The sequence below is a fragment of the Oryza sativa genome, chromosome 11, assembly GCF_034140825.1.
Source record: "Oryza sativa Japonica Group chromosome 11, ASM3414082v1".
Lineage (NCBI taxonomy): Eukaryota > Viridiplantae > Streptophyta > Magnoliopsida > Poales > Poaceae > Oryza > Oryza sativa.
The window spans coordinates 24,908,977-24,934,604 of NC_089045.1; the positions used below are offsets into that span (position 1 = coordinate 24,908,977).

Sequence of the window (25,628 nt, forward strand, 5' to 3'; positions counted from 1 at the left end):
AAAGTTTATATTTATTAGATTGAGAACTAAAATCAGCACATTTTCTGGGAAGTGCTAGTTATATTTAAATGAAAGTTACTTTCATGAGCTCCCCACCCGTTTTATCCTTTCATTACCCCATCCCAAAAATAAAAAAGGAAAAAGGACTAGCTAGGCTAGAAAAGAACACTAGTTGGGCGAAAAAAAAAATCTCAAGTCTACGGTGGCCACGGCGGATGTAGGCGACGGAGATGACGGCTGTGGCGGATGAGGCGACAACGGTGGACTAGGCGATGAAGATGACGGTCATGGCGGACGAGGGTGGTGACGATGGCGGCGGCCCAATGGAGTGTGACGACGGATGGACTAGGCGATGAAGATGACGGTCATGGCGGACGAGGGTGGTGACGATGGCGGCGGCCCAGTGGAGTGTGACGACGGATGGACTAGGCGATGAAGATGACGGTCATGGCGGACGAGGGTGGTGACGATGGCGGCGGCCCAGTGGAGTGTGACGACGATAGCGGCGGACGTAGGCTGAGTAGATGGTGACATGGATGCGGAGGGCAGATCATCGCTCCTGGTGGGCCCCCGTTGCTTTGGGATGAGCGTGTAGTCAAGCCTCTTGGTTCTCCTCTCTCTCTTTCGCTTTTTCCTCCAGCTCATCAAAAAATCTTCTATTATATACTCCATTAAGTTTCCTACAAACGCTCTTAAGCCGTCATGTATAACTCCTACAAATACTCCTAAATCGCCACATGACGTTTTAACAAATTTAAAGGAATATCTAATAATTCTTAAAAAGGAAAACCATAAAGTGGACCCACTTTAAATCCGTATCGTGTATCACCAGTGCACGTACTGTGTGCACGTACGTACGCCACATATATCCTTCCCCTACTCCTCTTCATGCTATATATTATGTACTCCATTATACATAATACATCATTATCATTAGATCATTAGATTATTTACCACAAAATTTATAGTTTAAGACCCAAACTAACTATATTTAGTAAAAGAAATAAAACACGTTTATACGGAAAATCATATAGATATTTTAACAATCTATTTAACAACACATATATTGTAATAGAACAATATGCAATAATAAACAGTTTTAATTAGAAAATAGATATTTAATAAGTACATAGTTAACTTTGGATATTATTATGTTTGTAAATATAAATAACTCAAGTTGGTGAAACCATTGAATCTATCTCAAAGGAAACAAAACTCCTCTCATCCTAATGTCGAACCACTGGTGGAGAAACCCTTTGTAGTCCCGGTTCGTAACCCCCCTTTAGTCCCGGTTTCCAAACCGGGAGTACCAATCCGGGACTAAAGATCGCTATCTTTAGTCCCGGTTGGTGTTACCAACCGGGACTAAAGATAGAGCTGACCTTTTTTTTTTGCATGCCCCTGTTGCTGCATGGTTTATATATATATATATATATATATATATATATATATATATATATATATATATATATATATATATATATATATATATATATATATATATATATATATATATATATATATATAAACCATGCATATATATGTTTCAATACATATATATGCATACATATATATATATGTATTTATACATATATATGTTATGCAAATGCATATGTATATAGATATATATATGAACAAAATATATTTACATTATAGAAAATGTGTACACATGCATATAGAAACATATGTAGTCATGTATTAATTACAATCCATTATATGTCCTAGCTAGCTACGATTTCGACGTAGTAGTACTCGCTGCTAGCTCAGAAGCTAAGGACCGGTGAATTGTGTTTCCGTCGTAGTAGAATTCACCCTTGGGATCAAGGATTTCTTCGTTGATGAATCCCATGAGTTGTTCTTGAACCGCCGCGATAAATTCCTTGTGTGTGGTCAGGTTATCCCTCATGCGAATAAACTATATGAATGTATGAAATTGATTAGTAATTAAACAAGAAATCGCTACGTAATGAAATTTTGAATTTATTTGTACGTACATCGAGCTCTCTTGTGGTGATGATTTGGTCTGCAAGGCAGTGGCAATACTCGCACACGTAATAGCCGCACAAGTTAGTTCCCTGCTTTTGCTTTGCGCACTACAAATAAATGACAAACAACGAGAGATCTAATTAATATACACTTGTATGTATTTGAATCGGAGAAATATAAATGTAGAGCATGTGTACTCACAGGAAATTTGAACTTCCGCCTAAGTCTTTCTCTCCATTTGCCGCGGACCAAATGACGGAACCGATACCAAGCCCTACATGGAGTTTAAAGCTATGATTCGTAGTAGCAATTAACATAACAAGATTTTCTTAATTAACAAAGGAACTTATGACGGTACCTATCTATAAGTTCGAAAACCTTGTCAAATGTAGACTCTTTTTTATCCATTGAGTCATATACGTTGACGGTGCAGGCCTCCAGGTCGATGAGTAAAAGCACCCAGTGGAATCTGCAATGTGCGTGGGATGCATTACATATGAAACACTTAGCAAGTTCGTACAGGAATGAAATTTGGTATGTAGGAAGACAGTAAAATTAAACTAACTCTGTGTTGTATGGCAACAGTATGAACGTCTTGTAATGCTGCGCCTTCAGGAGATGGACGAGATTGTCCTCTGTTTCTTGTGGATATTGGTCGAGCATTGCGACGTTTACTTTCCGAGGGTCGATGAATCCAGTATCGAAAACCCTCCGCCGTCGGGCCCTTTGAATCTCCATTCTACAACGATAAAAGGGAGTATATTATTTTCTATGGTCTACTTATATACAAGGACCTAATTAATTAAAGGAGACGTATAGTAAGAAATCTAACTGAACGATATACTTACAAAATCCAGCAACTCATAATAGAGACGTCGAGGGCGTCCAGCTGGTATAGTTCGTAGATTCCCCTGAAATTGATCCAGAGAATGTCATCTCCTTGCAAGAAGTCCGTGTCCCTGATCCTCGCTCCGATCATCTCTCTACCGGTGGCGCTCATCTCCATGTACAGCTGATGGAACTTGTACATTTGTGTGGGTAGGGACTGCAGCAGCTCAGGCTTGACAAGCGGTTTACCGAGTTCGTACATGTATTTCACTTCCGCCTTTTCGATTGGTGCGACTCCTAGCAATTGATCCGTAGTTAGACCGGTGTCAGTAATAAATTGTTCTATCGTCATTTCTTTACCGGTCACCAACGGCTCGATCTCCTGGTTTGGTTGCTCTCCAAGCTGAGGGACTGGTTTGGACTTTCCAGAAGATGCTTTCTTCAGCATTCGCTCATAGTCCGATAGCTTGATGGCCTCCTTGACAGATGCAGACATACCCCTGAAGAAGTTCCTGACACTGGGGTCTATAGGAATCTTCTTTTCTGGACTTCGAGGCTTGAATTGTCTCTTGACTTCTGATGCAACGTAAGCGTCAAGCTCCTCTTGCGTGCAATCGTACCCCGGGTCCTTGTTCTTGGCGGCGTCAACTTTCGCCTTCTTTGTTGCCCTTGTGTGGGCAAGCGGTGGAGCTGGGGGGGCCCTTGACTTTGAAGGTGCCGGAAGAGGAGCTTGCGGGGGAGTAGGTGTAGGAGCACGAGGAGGAGTCGGTGCAGGATCCTGAGGAGTCGATGCTGGAGCCTGAGGTGGAGACGGTGCTGGCGGAGCATGAGGAGGAGACGGTGCAGGATCCTGAGGAGGAGATGGCGGAGCCGGAGGAGATGGTGCACGAGACACCGCTTGTCGCCCAGGGAGGATGATGTACCGCCTGCGCCATAGAATAATGGCATGGCATGTGTCTCGTAGATGCGTCTCACCGTCTCCTCCAGGGTAATCCAGCTCGAGGTCCTCGTACGCGCCTTCGACCAACTCAACTTCGACCTTGGAGTATCCTGCTGGAATCGGCCTGCAGTGGTAAGTACCTGAAGGGTCCGTTGGGATGGCCATGCCCGACGCCACCTTCATGTTGTGAGAGATTATTTATTAGTAATCAACATATATAAGCAGCAACTAGCGGAATGGCTAAATCTTACCTTTATTGATAAGTTCTTGAAAGGAATATGCAGCTCACATGGTGTCCGCTGAGTGATGTCATCAACGGGACAGGTCGATTCGTCCTGTGTTTGCATGGCGTCCATGCTCTGTGATCCTACCTGCCCCGTTGAGGCGCAGCTGCTACGGTTTCCTGACGGGCTCACCATTGCAGGAGGAATGGTCGGCTGGGGATCATGGGACCGATGTGCGGCCATGCGTTCATCAACCTTCCTTGCCACCTCCTCTTGCATGTTGAGTTCGTAGCTCGATACCCGGAACTCTAGGTCTGCAATCTTCGCCTCGGTATCTCTCTTGCTCCTCATCCGACTCCTGTACGTGTGGATGTCCTCCTTGAAACCAATCTTCCAAGGAATCACCCCTTTCCCTCGAGTTCGTCCTGGATGCTCTGGAGTCTGCAGGGCGAGTGTCATCTCGTCCCTATCTCTGTCTGGTCGGAACGTGCCCTGAGAGGAGGCCTCCACTGCATCTGTTAGTCGTCGCGCAGCCTCTTGTATCTGATAGCCGAAGACCAGTGAGCCATCAGCTGGGTTGAGCGTTCCACCGTGAGCATAGTACCAGAACTTCGATCGTTCCGGCCAATTGGCTGTTGCCGGTTCGATACCCCTCTCAATCAAGCTAGCCTCCATCTGCTCCCACTTCGGCATCGCGACGCTATAGCCTCCTGACCCCAAGTGGTGATGGTACTTCTTCTTGGCGGCATTTTCTTTGTTTCTTTCCATCATCGCCTTCCCTTGTTCACCTGTCTTATATGCAACGAACTCGTCCCAGTGATCCCTTAGCTTTGGGAATGTGTCGAAGTTCGGTGTCTGCCCCTTCAGTATATACTTCTGGTACAGATCTCCCTTGAAGCTCTGAAACTGTTCTGCCATTTTCTTCAGAGTCCACCTTTTCACTTTGTCCTCTGTACCCGCAGGAAGGGTGAATGTCTCGAGCATTGTGGTCCACAGCATCTCTTTCTCCGAATCTGGGACAAAGCTCTCATGATCTCCGCGTGCCCTTGTTCTTCGCCAGTACACCGTACTGACAGGCACGTTATCCCGCACAACCCAACCGCTGTGACGTACATAGTTCTTGGCGGCTTCGGCCGGGGCACTAGGACGTCCATCTTCTTCCACTTCCGTTATGATGTGCCGACCCTCAAGCTTCTTCGCTGCACCTCGTTGCCCGCGTGCCCTCTTCTGTCCAACGGAGGGTTGACTACCACTAGCCTCCTCCTCCTGGTTCCCCTCCACATCCCTTTCCACGTGCCCCTGCTGGTTCCCCTCCGCATCCCTCTCCACGTTCCCTTCCTCTTTCAAGTACTGGTTTGGATCCTCGTTCCCCTCTTCTTCATTCCAGTACTGGCTGCTTCCCTCCGCGATTGTATCGTACAATATCTGTTCCTCATCGCGGTCAGCCATCTGTTGATACAAGAAACATCTGCTAAGTCACGAGACATTTATGTTTTAACAATCTAAGTCATGTATGCTAAGTGTAAATGTCGTACATTAGAACCCTACACAACCTTACGTGCTAAGTCTAATTACAAATCGTGATATAAGCTAAGTCTAGGTAACGTATATTATACAACCCTAGCTAGTAAATAATTATATACTAAGTCTAATTACAAATAAAATTATCTTATATTAAAACTCAAATAATATTACATGCTAAGACTAAAATAGTCATGTATATGCTAAGTGTTTCGTGCGTATATGCTAAGTCTAATTAAGACTACAATAGTCAATTGCTACTTGTCGCACCAATTCCGTAGTCAATAATTACATACCAAGTCTAATTACAAATAAAGTAATATTATATTAAAACTCAAATAATATTACATGCTAAGACTAAAATAGTAATGTATGCTAAGTGTTTCGTGCGTATATGCTAAGTCTAATTAAGACTACAATAGTCAATTCCTAGGAGTCGCACCAATTCCGTAGTCAATAATGTCATACTAAGTCTAATTTGCAATAAAATAATCTTATATTAAAACTCAAATAATATTAGAACACTACACAATCTTATATGATAAGTCTAATTACAGGTCTAATAATCTTAATTAATTGCATTACAAATATAACAATCATTTATATTATTACGTCACTTGCCTGCTCCAATTCCTTCTAGGGCTAGCTCTTCCACTCAGGCTTGACGGACGACTCCGACAACACGTCTTTTCTGCAAGATAAAAAAAATGTATTAGGATAAATGCGAAGTAACATATATATATATATATATATATATATACATGTATATATATATACATGTATATATATATATACATGTATATATATATATATATTGCATTTCACGTTAACGTTCGTCCTCGTTCGTTCGCTCGTTCACGTTCCCTAGCTCGTTCACGTTCGTTCGATCGTTCTCGTTCTCGTTCACGTTGTCGCGGCAACGTACGTTGACGTGTTCGTTCTCGCTCTCGTTCGTTCGATCGTTCTCGTTCTCGTTCGTTAACGGCGGTGTGGCGGCATCGGGGCGGCGGTTGGCGCGGCGGCGTGGCGACGGCGGCGGCGGCGTGGCGTTGTGGGGCCGTGGCGGCGGCGGCGTGGCGTGGCGGCGGTGGCGTGGCGTGGCGTGGCGGCGGCGGCGTGGCGTGGCGGCGGCGGCATTGCGCGCGCGGCGGCGAAGGCGGCGGCGTGGCGTTGGCATGCGGCGGCGGCGTTGTGCGGCGTCGAAGGCGGCGGCGTCGAAGGCGACGGAGAGAGATCGAGATCGGAGAGATCGAGATGCATGAAGGGAGATGCGGCGGCTCTCACCCCAGAGATGCGGCGGCAGCGGAGGAGGCGGAGGCGGCGGCGAGGACGACGAGCTCGAGACGACGGCGAGATACGGCGGCGTCAGCGCGGGGATTTGCCCTAGGCAGTGGCGGCGAAGGAGAGAGGCCGAGAGAGATCGATCGGCCGAAAACGTTTAAGTGTTGGTGAAGAAGACGAGGGCGCACCGGGAATATATATACCCCTGGATCTTTACTCCCGGTTGTTCTCAACAACCGGGACTAAAGATATCTTTAGTCCCGGTTGTTGAGGAAAACCGGGAGTAAAGAAAAGATCTTTACTCCCGGTTGTTGAGAACAACCGGGACTAAAGATATCTTGATATCTTTAGTCCCGGTTGTTGAGAACAACCGGGAGTAAAGAAAAGATCTTTAGTCCCGGTTGTTCTCAACAACCGGGAGTAAATATCTTTTCCCGCTATTTCGAAATTCTTTTTAAACCCGGTTAGGGTTAAGAACCGGGACTAAAGATTATAGCACTGCATATGATTTTCGCTTACATATGTGTTTATAAAATAGAAGTTAATGCATTAACATTATTTAAAGTACAAAGATTGATGACAATTACTTCGAAAAATTATTTTTGTCTGTAATAAATTAAGTGGATAAATCGTAATAAGCAAATATATGACTTATAATTAATAAAAATTCCAATATATATATATATTCTTAGCATATATATGAATGATATTATTATATTGGTAAAAACTCTAATTAAGGTATTAATGTACATACTGCATGATTTAAAATTAATAAAAATTGTAATCATCATATGTACTTAGCGTAGGAATTATATTAAATTAAATGCTAAAAACTCTAATTAACATATGTAAATGCCACATGCATGATTTAAACCTTTTAAAAATTCGAATAGTCATATATAAGTAGCATATGAAAGATAGTAAATTAAATTGTGAAAAACTCTAATATATGAATGATAGTTTTAAAAATATATTAAATTTAATACTTTTAAAAATTCTCCAGTCAATTATAATTAGCATATGAATGATAGTAAATTAAATGTTAAAAACTCTAATTAACATATGAAATTGCCACTTGCGTGATTTAAAACTTTTAAAAATCCTCTAGTCAATTATAATTAGCATATGAATGCTAGTAAATTAAATGTTAAAAACTCTAATTAATATACATATGAAATTGCCACCTGTGTGATTTAAAACTTTTAAAAATTGTAAGTATCACATATAACTAACATATACATGATTTAAACTTGTTGAAACCTCTAATAATCGTGCGTAATTAACATATGCCATACATCAATTGATTTATATGGATAATCAATACATCCAAAATAGTTTACATCGTGTACACAATAATTACGGCATTACATCGGCGGTGACGGTTGACCGCACGTACTTTCTCCTCACTATTGTTCCCTCCTTGTGATCGCTGCGTGAGTAAGGGGTGTCTTCATTTGATAGGAGGATGCTAGGGTCAATCGTCACTGTGAAAGGGGGTTGCCCATCCAACTGATCGTAATCCTCGTCAGTCTTGTCCTCAACTCCGACGATTTTTCTTTTGCCTGGGAGAACCACTTGACGCTTAGGCTCATCAGGCCCTCTGCCCTTCTTTCCTTTGCTAGACATGTCCTTCACGAAAAAGACTTGCGTTACATCATTGGCAAGGACAAAAGGTTCGTCCGAGTATCCAACCTTGTTAAGGTCAACAGTTGTCATCCCACTGTCATCAATCATTACGCCTCCACCAGTCAACCTAACCCATTGGCACCGGAACAGAGGAACCTTGAGAGGACCATAGTCAAGTTCCCATATGTCCTCGATGGCACCGTAATACGTGGCAGTTGTTCCATCGTGTCCCATGGCATCGACACGAACAGCGCTGTTTTGGTTCGTGCTCTTCATGTCTTGGGCTCTCGTGTAGAATGTGTACCCATTGATCTCATATCCCTGGAATGTCGCGATAGACCCAGACGGTCCCCTCGCCAGGAAGGCAAGTTGTTGGTTGATCGACTCGTTACCCATGAGATGTTGTCGTAGCCACGCGGGGAAAGTATCAATGTGATGCCGTGTAATCCATGTATCGGACTTACCGATGTTCCTGGCGCGAACTAGAGCCAAGTGCTCCTCGATGTAAGGAGCTACCAATGAAGAGTGTTGCAGAACAGTGAAATGGGCTTTACGGAATAAATTGTTGTCTACCGTCATTATTGCTTTCCTTCCGAGAGTTCCCTTTCCCCGTAGTCTCCCTTCATGGCGTGATTCAGGTACCCCGATTGGGCGAAGGTCTTCGATAAATTCTACGCAAAATTCGATGACCTCCTCTGTTCCATAACCCTTGGCGATGCTTGCCTCTAGACGAGCACGGTTACGAACATACTTCTTCAGAACGCCCATGTACCTCTCGAAAGGAAACATGTTGTGTAGGTACATAGGCCCGAGAATACGGATCTCTTTCACAAGGTGACAAAGCAGATGCGTCATTATATTGAAAAATGAAGGTGGAAATATCAACTCAAAACTGACGAGACATTGCACCACTTCATTCTGAAGGGCTTCTAATCTATCCGGATCGATGACCTTCTGCGAAATTGCGTTCATGAATGCACATAGCTTTGTTATTGTTGCCCGGACATTGTCTGGAAGGATACCCCTTATTACAACTGGTAGCAGTTGTGTCATCAACACGTGACAGTCATGAGACTTTAGGTTTATGAACTTCTTCTCCTTCGTGCTTATTATTCGCTTGATATTCATGGAGTATCCAGACGGTACCTTTATGCTCTCCAAGCATTCAAACATACTTTCCTTCTCTGCCTTGCTAAGAGTGTAGCTGGCTGGACTCAAGTAATGGCTTCCTTTCTCCTTTGGTTCCGGGTGAAGGTCGCCGCGTTGTTCCATATGCTTCAGATCATTACGTGCTTCCAGTGTATCTTTCGACTTTCCGTATACACCTAGGAAGCCAAGAAGGTTTACGCAAAGGTTCTTAGTGAGGTGCATCACGTCGATTGCGTGGCGTACGTCCAAGAATTCCCAATATGGTAACTCCCAAAATATAGAGTTCTTTTTCCACATCGCCGCGTGACCATCTTCGCTCTCTATATGCTGGCTTCCAGGCCCCTTTCCGAACACTACTTTAAGATCTTTAACCATAGCAAACACTGTTTTCCCGCTGCGATGTTTAGGCTTCGTACGGTGGTCGGCCTTATGTTCGAAGTGCTTGCCTTTCTTCCGTACCGGGTGGTTTGCTGCAAGGAATCGACGATGACCCATGTATACAACCTTCCTACAGTGCTTAAGATACGTACTTTTTGTTTCATCCATACAGTGAGTGCAAGCCTTGTACCCCTTGTTGGACTGTCCGGATAGGTTGCTAAGTGCAGGCCAATCGTTGATGGTTACGAACAGCAGCGCTCGTAGGTTAAACTCCTCCTGTTTGTCCTCGTCCCACACGGGGACACCTTCCTTCTTCCACAACTGTTTAAGATCTTCGACCAGTGGTCTTAGGTACACGTCGATGTCGTTACCAGGTTGCTTGGGGCCTTGAATAATAATCGGCATCATTATGTACTTCCTCTTCATGCATAGCCAGGGGGGGAGGTTGTAGATACACATCGTAACGGGCCAAGTGCTATGGCCGCTGCTCATCTCTCCAAAAGGATTCATGCCATCCGTACTCAAACCAAACCGTATGTTTCGTGCGTCCTTTCCAAATTCTTTAAATTTTCTGTCGATGTTTCGCCACTGCGAACCATCGGCGGGGTGTCTCAGCATCCCGTCCTGTTGACGCTCTTCAGCGTGCCATCGCAACATTCTAGCATTCCCCTTGTTCCTGAACAAACACCTTAGCCATGGTATTATAGGAAAATACCACATCACCTTAGCAGGAATTCTCTTCTTTGTTAGCTGCCCGTCAACTTCTCCTGGATCGTCCCGTCTAATCTTGTATCGTAGTGCTTTGCAAACAGGGCATGCTTCTAGGTTCTCATACTCCTCACCGCGATATAGGATACAATCGTTCGGACATGCGTGAATCTTATGAACTTCCAGTCCTAACGGGCAGACTATCTTCTTAGCCTCGTACGTTGTCTCGGGCAATTTGTTTCCCCCCGGAAGAATGTTCTTGACGAGTTTCAATAAATCGCCAAATGCCTTGTCACTAACCCCATTTTTTGCCTTCCATTGCAACAACTCCAGAGTGGTATCCAACTTTTTGTGCCCCTGCTCGCAACCTGGGTACAACGAAGTTCTGTGGTCCTCCAACATCTTGTCCAATTTATGGGCCTCCTTTTCACTTTCGCAGTCTTCCCTGGCGTCCTGCAACATCTGACCAAGATCATCCGCAACGTCGTTACCATCAGCAGCTATTTCCTCCTCGCCCGTTTGATTTCCTTCAAATCCAACATACTGAGCAAAGTCCGGAATATTGTCGTCTTCCACTTCATCTTCTTCCATTTCAACACCTTGCTCTCCGTGGGATGTCCAACAATTATAGCTTGGCATGAACCCCGACTCAAACAAGTGGAAATGAATAGTCCTGGATGCAGAATACTCCTTCTGATTCTTACACTTATTGCATGGACAACAAATAAAACCCCTTTGCCTGTTAGCTTCGGCCACTCTCAAAAAATAGTGCACGCCGTCAATAAACTCTTTGGACCGCCGATCAGCGTACATCCATTGCCGATCCATCTACATGAGTCAAAAAAACCGCACACAAATAATTATTCTTACAATAATGACAGTCATACAATAATTATAAGATATCTTTATTCATACAAAAATCATAAAATATTACACCAAATAATTCTTAAAAACTATTTGTAAAGTTTTAAACTAATTTTAATGTGTTTTACTTCTTTTAATTTTTATTTTAGTTTGTTTTCTATTATTTAATATTAACTTTCACTAGAGTTTTCCTTCTCAACTATTTTATAAAACCTTGTTTAGCAAATGAACTAAATTTCTATATATTCTTTCTTCCCCACACACATTTTCTCTCTCATCAACTTACAACTAAATTTTGGAGACAAAAAAAGTGTGCAAAACATAGGTGCAAATGTAGTATGACAAAAAAAAACATTGGAGGATGAAGTTGCAAACCTTTTAGGCACCTCCGATTTGTATGTAATCACCAAAATAAATTCAATAGAAATTTTGGCATGACCTCCCCTCTTTTTTGAAGAAATTTTGAAGCTTGCTCGGGCAGCTGGAGGAGGAAGAAGACATATATATAGGGGTGAGACTTTAGTCCCGGTTGGTAGCACCAACCGGGGCTAAAGATCACCGGGATCATTAGTCCCGGTTGGTATTACCAACCGGGACTAAAGTTAAGATCTTTAGTCTCGGTTGGTAGCACCAACCGGGGCTAAAGATCACCTGGATCTTTAGTCCCGGTTGGTAATATCCCGGTTGGTATTACCAACCGGGACACCGGGATCTTTAGTCCCGGTTGATAGTTAAGATCTTTAGTCCCGGTTGGTCCTACCAACCGGGACTAAAGATCCCGGGGCGGCCTGACAGGTCCTGACAGCATTCGAACCGGGACTAAAGATGATCTTTAGTCCCGGTTGGTAACACAAACCGGGACTAAAGATCAAATATGCCCGTTACCCTTTTGAACCGGGACTAAAGATCATCTTTAGCCCCGGTTTTTATTGCATCCGGGACTATTGTGGAAATCGGCCGACCGACGAAAGATGGTTTCTCTACCAGTGCGTACATATGCACGTCTCCGGGAAGCAAGATCAGGATACATATATCTAATCTGGTCCATTATTAACAATAATATTTTTTAAGATTTGTTGAAAAAAAGTCCCAAAACATTCAATTTTAAAAGAAAAAGCACCTTATTTTTAATTTTAAGTTTAGCTCCTTTTTAAATGATGAAGAAGAAAATAATAATTACTTATAGAGATGAATTAAATATTACATAGTATGAAGATAACAAATACCTAATAAAAATTATTTAAGCAAAGACAACAAATAAATTTACGAAGAAAACGTACTTCTGAAGCTTGGCAAGTGTTATATGGTTGATTTTTAATCCTTATAAGTTTTTCAAATATAGGCTTATGATATACATGCCCGCGTGAATACGCGGGCTACCATCCTTGTTGTATGTAAACCTTATCCAGCTCATTATTGTATCTACTCTTAATGCGCACTTCGGTCGCGTTTGTTCCTGTATCTAGGATGAGATAATATCTCGTTCTCAGTGAGCATGATTCCCGAACTGCTAAACAACATATATATTTTTCGTACAGAAAAAATCATATAAAAGTTTCTAAAAATTCAAATAAATTTATTTTTCAAGTTTATTAATCATATGCTAATTGCTTGCTCCAGTTTCCATCTGGGTTGTTCAGCGCGGGAACAAACGCAGTCTTAAGTACCTATAGTATATTTCTTTTTTATATTAAACGGTATATTTCTGACCTTGTTAAATTTCTAATATTGCTATTGGTTATTGAAGATGTACATGTACCTGCATGTGCATTATTGGCGAAATGACCAAACCAAATAATTTCAGCACATTGACCTAGACTATATACATTTCTTTAGTGATGTCACGGAACCTTCTCATGTCCTAGCTGGATCTGCCAACGGTTATATAAACAATTTGTCAGTTGTGAGCAGCAAACGGTTATATATACACACACAAATCATCTCCATGAACAAAGCAGCTGAAACAAACGTGTTCATTGATTCCTCGCAGAAGCAAAGCATTCGACAGACATGGCGGCGGAGGCGGCGCAGGAGCCCAACCAGGAGTTCCTCGATGCCTGCATGCCGTCGCCGTCATCGGCCAGGGAGGCGGCCCGCCGCCGCGTGCCGCCGCTCAGCGACGACGACATCGGGTGGTTCCACTGCGAGGCCTGCGACGAGCCGAGGCTGCTGTACGACCGCCGCCGCGTGTCCGGCGGGTGCGCGCACGAGCTCTGCGTCGCCTGCGTCGTCGGCCACGTCGAGGCCCGCGTCGCGGCGGGGGAGGTGCCCGTGCGCTGCCCTTTCCAATTCCCGGCCGGCTCCTCCCACTGCGACGCCGTCGTGCACCCGGAGGACTGCAAGGACCTGCTCTACATAGGCGACTTCGACGCGTGGTGCGTCGCGCTCTGCGAGCTCGCCGTCGGCGGCCCGGGCGCCTTCGCGCGCTACCCCAACCCGGACTGCGGCGAGCGGCTCGACACCGGCGCCGGCGGCGAGCGCGCGGTGTCCGGGGCGACCTGCCTCCGCTGCTCCCGCGCGTTCTGCCTGCGGTGCGAGCAGCCGTGGGACGAACGCCACCGTGACGGCGAAGGCTGCGTGCCTCCCGGAAATGGAGACGCTGCCGCGCCATGATCATCACGGATGCATGACTCACCGATCACCATTACTCCGATTTGGTTTATTTTCATCATTGCTCGTATCTATGTCAAACCTCGAAACTTGTTTATGCAATTTGATACGGAAAATTGCACTCGCATGTAACGCATCTATATACAGCTTTTCTTGGAAATAAAAATCCTTGAGCTCGAGTGTTCGATCGACAATTTGCAATCCACTGACATATGAGCCCTACAATCATTTTAATTATTTATTTTGAATTTTTGCTGTCAATGGGCCCTATATAATTGTTTTAATTATTTGTTCAAAATTTTTTGCTTTCATGGATAAGTAGGTGCCACGTCGATGCCACCTAGGATGAAAGACCAAATCAAATAAGCCACATAGGTATCACACGTTAGCTTATCGGACTCAATATTATCTTGGAACCTCACTTACACCGGTTTTGCAGGATAATGATGTGTTGTACTTAGTTTTATGGTTGAGTGATATATAAGATTGAAATTCGGCTCATAGAAAAGGGACATATGAGTGAAATTTTTCATTTCAACGGAGTGACACAATTGTTCTTGCAGGTAGAAATCGGCGGGTGACCCTAATGAGCGGGAGCGTGGGCGCGCGACCAGTCCGCTCCTACTGCTGCTGCTGCTGCTACCGCTCTTCTAGTAGTACTACTACTACTCGTCTACTCCTACTCATACTGCTCCTGCTACTACTACTGGCGCGCGCTGCTGCTGCTGCTACTACAGTAGTACTACTACTACAACAATACTACTACGTGTATATATACGTGTATATATATATACACGTATATAAACTTTATATTGATAAAATACAAAGTTTATACATATATATACAAAGTGTATATATATATATATACACACATGTATATATAATTTTTATGTGTACCAAAAATATATATGTATATAAACTTTGTATACGTATATACAAATTTTGTATACGCGTATATAAACTTTATATACGCGTATACAAACTTTGTATATGTATATATTAAAAACCGAGAGAAAAAAACACGAATACAAACTTTGTATATATACAAGTACAAAATTTGGTATACATATGAATATAAACTTTGCATAAATACATCTTTAAAAAACGGGAAAAAGAAACTTTGCATAAATACATCTTTAAAAAACGGGAAAAAGAAAGAGAAAAAAAACCGAAAAAACCAAAACAGAAAGAGAACGAAAAAGAAGGAAGAGAAAAAAAAACAAAACAGAAAGAGAACCCAAAAAAACCAAAACAGAAAGAGAATCCAAAAAAGGGAAAAGAAACAAAAAAAACAAAACAGAAAAACCGAAAAAAAAACAAACAGAAAAACCGGAAAAAAACACTCGCGCGGGCGGCGGACCTCCACGCGCGACACGTGTCCAATCACGCGTGAGAGGGCGCGCGCCACTGGTCGCCCATTAGCTTTTTCGGAAATCGGGCGCGTACGCGCTGCTTAGTCACACCCAGAAACGGTTTGGGTTTCCTGTTTCACTGTTTGTGGGCCATGCATGCCATGACATTGTGTTGGGCTGTCCAGCTAAGACAGTTTGCCTAAGCCTACCAAAAAGTTTTCTTAAGCCTACGGCCTACCAAAAAAGCAGCCCACGTACCTTAGTCATGGTTAGAGTAAAATGAAACCGGTTGAATTGGTTATAACAGTGAATGATTGATAATGTCAAGACTTTTGTTATCCTTATAAGGTATAGAGATATACACACATCATGCTGTTAGGTTGAAGATATATTTTTTTTAGATAATGGAGGTTGTCAGTGATATGGGCCCGGGGTACGCAAGATAGAGTGAAAGAATCTTTCTGTCTGACCACGTGGCCGCGCGACCTATTACCCCCCTTGGGGGAGAGCGAGCGGTCGTGAGGCGGCCAAGCGGCCTCGGGGTGCCCTGCCGCACCCCTCGGGCCCGTAGGGCGCGTTGCCCCGAGGCCCTCATCCGGCTGCCATGTGGCGGTCGAGCGGGCGGAGAGGGAGGCGCGGCCGAGCGCCTTAAATGAGTGGCACCCCAACCGCTCCTCGCCACATTTAATGCGGCGTGGGCGGACGTGAGGCACCGCCCGACTGACGTGTGTCAATCAGGCTTGACCGGCCGCAGGCGGATGGAACAGGTGGCAGCACACCCACGCCCGCCCTCTGTCAGGCGGAGTGGGGATAGGTATGCCCCTCCCATCGGCACGCAGCCGAGCGTGCCTCCCATCGGAGGACGACGCTGGGACCCACTCGGGGACGAATGGCTACTTTGCTGCCGATCGGTGGCATGGACGGCGGCCTGACCCAGGACATGTGGGCCCCCATCCAGTGATGGATTGTGTAAGGCGGTGCATATGGTATCCCCTTAAGCTATAAAAGGAGGACCTTGCCCACCGAAAGAAAGGACGCCACTCAAGAAGCTTGAGACTAGGGTTAGAACTCCCTTGTAATAGCACAAGCTTAATCACACACACAGGAGTAGGGTGTTACGCTTCTCAGTGGCCCGAACTTGTATAACCCCCGGTCTTCCATTCTTTCGCGATCTATCTCACCAGCTAGATCCATAGCGGAAGTACGCTCTTGATCATCGTGCCATATCCCCCGGCCGAACTCACAAAGGGGGGGGGGTCTCACGATCTCCCACTAGAGAGGATCACTCCTTGACAGAGGTATACAGGAGTACTGGGTTTTTCGCATTTTGATCCTTTTAGATATTCTACAAATTGATCCCAAGAAAACTTATTTTAAAAATGGTCCTTTTCGCGGCGCTAATGTTATTGGCACCATGGTCCAATATGATGGCTCCAATGACATTGGCGCCATCCCCTCCGTCCTCGGGTGAAAGCTAAGTCACTAATGTGAAGGGATGACGCCAACGACATTTATGCCGAGGACCAATTTGCAAAAAAAATTGAAAATGACTTATTTGTCATTAAAAAGGGATCATTTGTAAATAAAAATATTTACAAATAGATTCTTGGCGCTAGCTTCATTGGCGCCGAGGACCTATTTATAAATATTTTTTATTTACCAGTAGGTCCTTTTTTACAAAAATACAAATTGGTCCTTGGTGCTAATAACGTTGGCGCCGTCCTCCTTCATATTTATGACTTAGCTTCCACTGGGGGCTAGGGCGATGGCGCCAATGTCATTGGCGCTGTCATGTTGGACCACGGCACCAACGATGTTGACAGCACAAAAGGACCATTTCTAGAATAAGTTTTTTTAGGGGTCTATTTATAGAATAAGTTTTCTAAAAGTATTAAAATGTGAAAAATTCAGTAGGATTGTGATGCACAAGGACATTACCAGCTTCTTGTTCATATCCATTTCTTTTCTGTACGACGACTGATCTGTGTAAGACACATTGCACAAACATGTTGATCTTCCGGTTTAGCTCAAACTAGCATAGTACCAGCTTGCATACTTCCCCCTCTTACAAATATACACATTCAATATTTTTTTTAGAGATTAAAGATGAAGGGAAAAAGTCTCTGATGCCTCTCATTAAACAAAGATGGTTGTGGATGACACAGTGGGTGGTTACAGATAAGATAGGAAAGCAGCAAATGACGGGTGGTTCATGGAACAAGTAATACTACAAAAATCTTTATACTTTTAGATAAATTTTAAATGCGGAATTCATATATTTGTGGACAGATAAGTACTTTAGCTAGTTGTTTAGCATGAACAAGAATGTTCAACAAATGAGAACTATTTGATATTTCCAATGATCTCAAATGTTCTAACGTGACAAAAATATTCAAGGGAACACTACATTAGCAAATCAATATGTTCAACAAATGTTTTAAAAATGGCAACATTATTAGTTTATTAGACACGTATGTCAATGTACTCTACCATTGTGCATATATGGAGCATGGGATTGGGATGTGTCAGGACTCAAGAAGTCAGGAAACTTTCATTATGCAGGTGATAAGCCAAATTGTCAAGTGAACGAAACATGCATGTGGGAGCTCATCGTTGTTCTTCTTCAGCACATGGTTCTACATCGTACTAATTTTATGTTGCCGTGGCACATTCTTGATGTAACTTCTCAATTCTACATGTGAAAAAACGAACATCATCAATTACAAACCCGGAACAATTTGCAATTGCCACTTTCCTGATACAACAAAGATCTGTCTCCTTCAATGGTGTATATATAGGATGTCTCTGAACTCGTCTTGCATGATCACCACAGTCTCTGCCACGGTGTTTGGCTTCTGGTAATAGTTGTGGGTGCCAATGTCGACCTCCTATGCAGTGTTGTGGGTGCCAATGTCGAGGACGGTGAGATCACATCGAACTTCCAATTTCAGAGCTCTGGCTTACTTTGGCAATGAACAAGCTGGTAAATATCCTGATGCATCCCAATCCTTGCCAGATTTCGCTCCATGGTTTTTATTAAATTACTTTGACAGCCACGAAAAGGAATCACAAACTCATCATTCCATAGACATGAGGCAGAGAAACAAGTGATATATATACACAGCGATCTCACCTTATACATCATCAGTATCTCAGTCGAAATAAGTTTTAGAGCGGTGGCCTGGTTGGAATTTAAAGTGCAGTGATGACACTTGTACAAAAAGTAGATGCATATACCAGTGGAGAGAAAAAAAAGAGAAAGGGAAAGAAAAAATCGCCACCAACTCACCACCGTAAAAGGGGAAAAGGGCGAGGTGAGCCGTGAGTGAGGGGAGGGCAGGAAGTGTGGTTACGGTTTGAGATAATCCATTGTATGCCACTGAGTTTGTCATAGGTCTACAATTTGCCACTGACTTTGTCACGTTCTATAATATGCCATTGATTTTTGCTTAACTCCTACGATTTACCACCGCCATCCGGTTAGTCTCCGTTAGTACTGTACACTTTCATCCAAATGACCAAAATACCCCTGAGACAAAAACTTTCAAATTTTGGATAAAAATTCTGAAATGTCAGACTTTAAATTTTTGGACAAATTTTGAATGTTTACAATCTTATGCTTATAATATGGTATTTCGGAATTTTTGTCCACATTTTGGAAGTTTTATCCCAGGGGTATTTTGGTCATTTGGACAAAATTGTACAGTACTAACGGAGACTAACTGGACGGCGATGGTAAATCATAGAAGTTAAGTAAAAGTCGATGGTATATTATAGAACGTGACAAAGTCAGTGGCAAATCGTAGAGCTATGACAAACTCAGTGGCATATAATGGATTGTCTCTTAGGGTTTCGATCCTCCCCCATGGACACCTGCGACGCTAGGGGCTACTCCTCATCTTCCTCTGCCACGACTAGGCGCTTGCAATCTCTCTACTCCTTGTTTGGTGGGAAGTACACCGCGACTGTGCAAATTGCTCAAGGAGCGGCAGGGTCGGGCGACTGTGCAGATTGCTTGGTGTCACGCCCAGAAATTCACGAACCAGAATTTCTAAGCTGAATGTGCATTAAATCCCTGTCCAGGACCAGCCAGGGTACACAAACGACAATTGTTGACATACAGATCCACGTCTTACAAAAATATAAAAGATTACAAATACAGCGGAAAAGACAAAAGCGAGCTAAGCCTGAAGACTTGACTCCTGCAACGAGGCGACTCCATTCCACAGGCATCCTTGACGGCAGTGACGAAACCAACTTCTTCGAGACATCTCCAACTGAGAAGAACTTCAACTCTGGGGTGGGGGAAAAGAGAGCAAGACTGAGTACTACCCACTGTATTCAGCCAGTCATACCGGAAGGGAAGGTATGATGCAGGATATATCCAAGGGAGGCTAAAGGTTCTTTTGCATAAAGCTAGCATTTAAAAGCAGTAGTTGAAAGCAGTAAAACAATTATAGTAATTAATCAATATTAACTAATCACTGTCCAACGCTACACCACGTTGCAACAGGCCCAACTAACCACCTGAACTACACCAGTTCATTAGCTAACTAGGGTGAGACTAATCACGGTGAATCTGGTCGACCGCCCATAACCGCGGGCACGGCTATTCGAATAGTTTTACTCTGATCAGAGGTGTACAACTGTACCCACAAGACACAGCCCCACGACACGTTTTCATGCGCCGACATGCCACCACGACATACCGGAAAGAGGCCGTGACAGGACCCTTCGCATAACCCCCTCTAACCGATCGCACCACAACTTAGGGTTCGCCCCCGTCCCCAGCAGGCAACGGGCAGCCCCCCTTTCGTGCCGCGGTGAATCCGGAAGCCGATCAACCAGACACCCCGGCCGACCCAACTCCATCACGCCCACCCTCGCCTGGGTACGTCGGCTAGAGGAAAGCTAGACTACAAGCCCAGGCGTTGCCCACGTTGGCTTGTGGTAAGCACGATAAATTCTTCCAGGGTTTCCCGCGAACCGGTCCTTAATCGCCATGGGCACAACTAGCAAAACCATGCACCCACAGCCCACCATGTAGTGTATTTTAATTAACTAACACCATTGTGGTGGCACTAATCCAAAACTATGCCAATAATCAAAGTCTATGCATTAATGTGATCCTCTTTGTGTACTAATAGAACTAAGCATGGCTAAGCATCTCCTAAACCAACATCTAGTCATTTTAATACTCAAGTTATCAATTGCGTAAGGGAAACAACATATAGCTGAGTACTAGGACCCATCCCACATGATGTTGTAAAACAATGCAACATTTAAGAGAAATACGGGACATTTGTAAATTGGGTACAATATGATCAATTGTAATGTATGACTTGCCTTGCTCTCGCACTGATGAGGCCACAGCAAAGTCTTCGAGAAACCGCGGATCGACGAAACGGCCGAAATCTACGCGACAAACAAAGCACACAAGCAAAACAGGCTATAAGACTACTGAAACAGGAAACAAAACCATTTTTAATGGATTCTATGCATTTTTATGAATTTACTGAGACTTGAATGGACTTAATCGGAGCTCGGATGAATTAGATATGAATTTTAGAAGATTATCTGTGTTTTTACTAATAAAGAAAAGCCTTAATGTATTTATTGCGCAATATGTCCCAGGGCTGACGTCATCCAAGGGGTGGGGCGGCGCCGACAGGCGGGGCCCACGGGTCAACGGCACAAGAGAGAGGGAGGTGACCTGGCGGGTGGGCCCCACTAGGCGGTGGCTCAAAGGGGAGGAGGAAGGCGGCCTGGCTCGGCTCGGCTTCAAGCCGGCCGGCCGGTTATGGCGAGGGCGGCGGCGCGCGCGTGTCGCCGGCGATGACAACCGGCGGCGAGAGGCGGCGGCGGGCGGTGCGAAAGGCGGCAGCAACCGGCGCGAAGGGCGGCGACGCACGGCGCGGCCCGGCGCTAGGAGGGAGAGGAAGGGAAAAAGAGGGGAAGGGAGACCTCACCGGGGAAGTCGGCCAGCGTGGGGGAAGTCGACGGCGGACGGCGGGGCGCGCGGGGTGGACGAGGTGGCTCTCGACGTCGCGAGGCCAACGGCTGCAACGGAGCGGCGCGGCGACGGCACTAGTGACGGCTAGCGGCGGTTGGAGGCGGCGGTGGGCAGAGGCACGTGGGGAGGCCGGTGCGGTGGCGGCGCGTGGCAAGCGAGCGGCGGCTGGGATAGCTCCCGCGACGGCGAAGCTAGCGGCGGTGACAACTTGGTGCCGCGGCGGCTATAGCGGCGGCGGTGCACGGCCGGAGGCGGCGGCAAGCGGCGGCGCTAGCGGCGAACGGCGTGGCGGCGTTAGAGAGCGCGAGAGGAGACGGCGAGTGCGGAAAAAGAGAGAGGGAGACACGGGGAGCGTTTTATAGGGGCTCGGGAGGGGCGGACGGGGCCGGGGGCGGCCGGATTTCTCGCCGACGACGTGGGAGGTGGAGAAAGAGAGTGGGGGGATTCGAATTGAATCCCGCCCTTGCGGGCGCGCGCGCGCGCGTGGGCGGGAGAAGGCGGGGCGTGGGGGCGGCGACGTGGGGGTGTATGGGCGCGGAGTGGGGCGTGGATGCAGAGGAAGCGGCGGCGTGGGCGGCGGTTTCGGTGGCGGCGCTGCCGTCGGCTGGAGGTGGAAGAAGGGGCCGACAGGTGGGCCCCACCTATCGGTGACCCGGAGAGAGGAGGGAGGGGACGTGGGCCGGCCCAGCAAGGAGGAGGGCGGCGCGGGAGGAGTGGGCCGACGGCCCAAAGGAGGAAAAGAGGAAAAAAAAAGAAGGAAAAAGGAAAAAAGATTTTCCTGGGATTTAAATAATGCACATGCTCATTTTTAATTGGTTAAAATTATTTCCAAGGCTCTGAAAATCCCACTAAAAATCCTGTTAGCATATTTTGACATGGAGAATCCAAGAAAAATTCCACATACCGATTCCGATTATTATTTACATTTATTAATTTAGGGTTTCTCTCTTGCCTTTAAACAAATAATTTCTTGCAACAATTTATTAATTGAATTTTTACTAGGGAGAAGAACTTCAGGGCGTGACACTTGGGGAGCAGCGGTTGGTGTCGATGCCACCTACGATGAGCTGGAGTGCAAATGCCCCTAATGGCCTAACATCCTTGGGGTTCATGTTCAGTAAGTTAGTTTTTTTTACCAGTGGATTGGTTTCCTGGAAGAAATTGAGCCATTACGTGTGAAGTCCTGCATTTAAAATTAGCCCGTATTGATTTCCTCATCCAGCTGTGCTGCTTAGCCTCTTACTCTGCTAGCTAACCACAGCAAGAAGCCACCGTCTCTGTTTGGACCTTGGAATGCAAGAATTTCTTTAATTGCCACAGGAAACTGAAGTTTCCTATACAACTATAGGGCCTAAGCATTCCTATTTGCCTTTTTTTTATGGCAGAGTAATCTAAGGTTTTCTTTTGTTTTGGGACAACATCAAATATTCTACTTTTGACATTACTTGTGCTAATTAAGTTTGAATTTATTTCAGGAGCATGAAAAATGTTAGGAGGATGATACTTTTGTGCCTTGGTTGCTGAAATGTGCTATAGACATAATACATTTTGGATGTAACTTACAGATGTTTAGATGTAAGTTTAATTGTTTTTATAAAAGTAACTTACATGATTTAAAAGTAACTTTTAGAAACTTGTTTCAAGTATAGATTCATATTTTCCCCTTTTTGTTTTTTCTTTTTCCAGTAGTGCTTGAAAGAGAGGTGAAGTCTGTGATGGATTGTACATAATATTAGTAGGGTAACTAATGAGAACTAATCGTGTATAACATCTGAAGTCTTTGGGCTTTAGAAGTAAGTTTAGTAATTTTTAAAAGTAACATAATTGTTACTAAGAAGTAACTTTTACATAGTTCAAAAGTAACTTTTTATATTGATTCATTTTTTATTTTCTTTATGCAGTATCAGCAAAGATATTCAACCCTATGATGGATTGTACATACCATTGATGGAGTAACTAATAAAACTAATCATTTATAAGAACGGTGCAGAGTTTTAGGTCTTTAGAAGTAAGTTTAATAATTTTTAAAAGTAACTTTAATGTTAGTGGGAAGTAACTTTTGATAGTTTAGAAGTAACTTTGTATAAATCTGTTTCAAGTAGAAATTAATTTTCCCATATACTTTTTTTTCATGCAATGTGAGAAAGGAGGATGAAGCTTATGATGGACTGTACATAACATTGATGGAGTAACTAATGAAAACTAATCATTTATAAGAGCGATGCAAAGTTTTAGGGTTTTAGAAGTAAGTTTAATAATTTTTAAAAGTAACTTCAATGTTAGTGGGAAGTAACTTTTGATAGTTTAGAAGTAACTTTGTATAAATCTGTTTCAAGTAGAAATTAATTTTCCCATATACTTTTTTTTCATGCAATGTGAGAAAGGAGGATGAAGCTTATGATGGACTGTACATAACATTGATGGAGTAACTAATGAAAACTAATCATTTATAAGAGCGATGCAAAGTTTTAGGGTTTTAGAAGTAAGTTTAATAATTTTTAAAAGTAACTTCAATGTTAGTGGGAAGTAACTTTTGATAGTTTAGAAGTAACTTTGTATAAATCTATTTCAAGGAGCAAATAATTTCCCCATATACTTTTTTTTCATGCAACGTGAGAAAGGAAGATGAAGCTTATAATGGATCTCAGATAACATTGATGGAGTACCTATTGAAAACTAATCATGTATAAGATGCAAAGTTTATATGCTTTAGAAGTAAGTTTAACAATTTTTAAAAGTAACTTCAATATTAAAGGAAAGTAACTTTTACATGGCTCAAAAATAACTTCATGTAAACCTCTTTCGACTACTAATTCATTTTTCTCCATTTTAATTTTTTTAATGCAGTATTAGAGAAAGGAGATGAAGATTGTACATCACTTTGGAACTACTAAAAGGATTTAATAAGATCTCAATGTTGGAGAAAGGAGATGAAGGATGTGATGGATTGTACATAACTTTAGAACTAAAAAGAATTTTATAGGATCTCAAGATGCAGCTTGTTGGTTTTCAGTGCTTGTTTTGTGCTTCTCATTTTGTGAACGAATCTGGCATGGATCTATGAATTATGGAGATGAAGCGTTTGTGATGGACTGTACACACCATTAGTACTAAAAGAATTTGGGGGTCTTAGAAGAAAAAAAGAATATACAGTTTAGGGATGAATTCCAATTTGATGCTTGTATCTATCACGGATTTATGAATTTGTTGGGATGCAAACTTAGCATCAGAAGTTTATGATTTGGCTGTTGTCGAAACTAGATTTCGGCAATAATAAAAGGGGGTGGCTATCAAGCTGGAAAAGTGTATGGGTTTGGAGACAAAGGATTTATACAGGTTCAGGCCTTCTTATTCAAGAAGTAATACCCTACTCCTGTCCGGGGATGAATCCGCCGAGTGTCTTATTGATTGTATGATTTGGAGAAAATCAACATCTGCCCCTAGAGGCACCCGGACCCCCCTTATATATGGGAAGGAGTCCGTGTTACAAAAGATAATCTATATCCCTAACGGAATAGGCAGATACAGATAAAATACAGTCGTAACCGACTAAGTCTCAAGGTATTTCCTTGATGTACAAGTTGAGAAACAAACCCGAAATACAAATAAGATATTCTATCTATATTCGGTATCCTATATTCAGCCCAAATATCATCGCCGTGTAGATATGGGATATCCATAATCTCCACAGCTGTTTTTTCACTTTATTTTTTTCCATTGGATTTGAGTATGAAACCCTAGTTCTCTGTTTGTTCGTGATTATTTTTCCTCAACCTTCTGTTGCCCGTGAGTTTTTTCTGTCAATTGTTCGTGAGTTGGGTGGAGGCGTTGTTGTGAGATGTGGCTGGGGTAGGATGGTGCATCGAGCAGGGGAGGCTGGGAGCGGTTCCTTTTTGGGAAACGTCGCGCGCGTGCGGGAGAAGGAGCGCAACCTTTTTTTTGGAAATAGGTAATGTCGCTGGTTAGCGCTAAGAGCAAGTATAATAGCAGGCTATAAGCCAGCTATAAACACATATCAAGAAAGAAAAGAGAAGAGAGAAGAAAGCGGGCTATAAATTTGTAGCTAGCTGCAACATTGACTCCAAAACGTTATGTGTGTATAAGAGATGGGACCGGATATTAATGGTGTAGTATATTTTTATAGTTAA

General features: G+C 43.8%; 1 protein-coding gene across 1 annotated transcript; it reads left to right on the forward strand.

Moving 5' to 3' along the window:
- Positions 1-13,461: 13,461 nt before the first annotated feature.
- Positions 13,462-14,303, forward strand: LOC107275501 (uncharacterized). The gene has a single exon (XM_015760834.2). It carries the CDS (start codon positions 13,516-13,518, stop codon positions 14,116-14,118), a length of 603 nt encoding a protein of 200 aa, XP_015616320.1. The 5' UTR covers positions 13,462-13,515; the 3' UTR covers positions 14,119-14,303.
- Positions 14,304-25,628: the final 11,325 nt, after the last annotated feature.

Bases quoted from the DNA above. Each gene is read 5' to 3' on its own strand.
- LOC107275501 (XM_015760834.2), top strand. From the start codon at position 13,516: ATGGCGGCGGAGGCGGCGCAGGAGCCCAACCAGGAGTTCCTCGATGCC.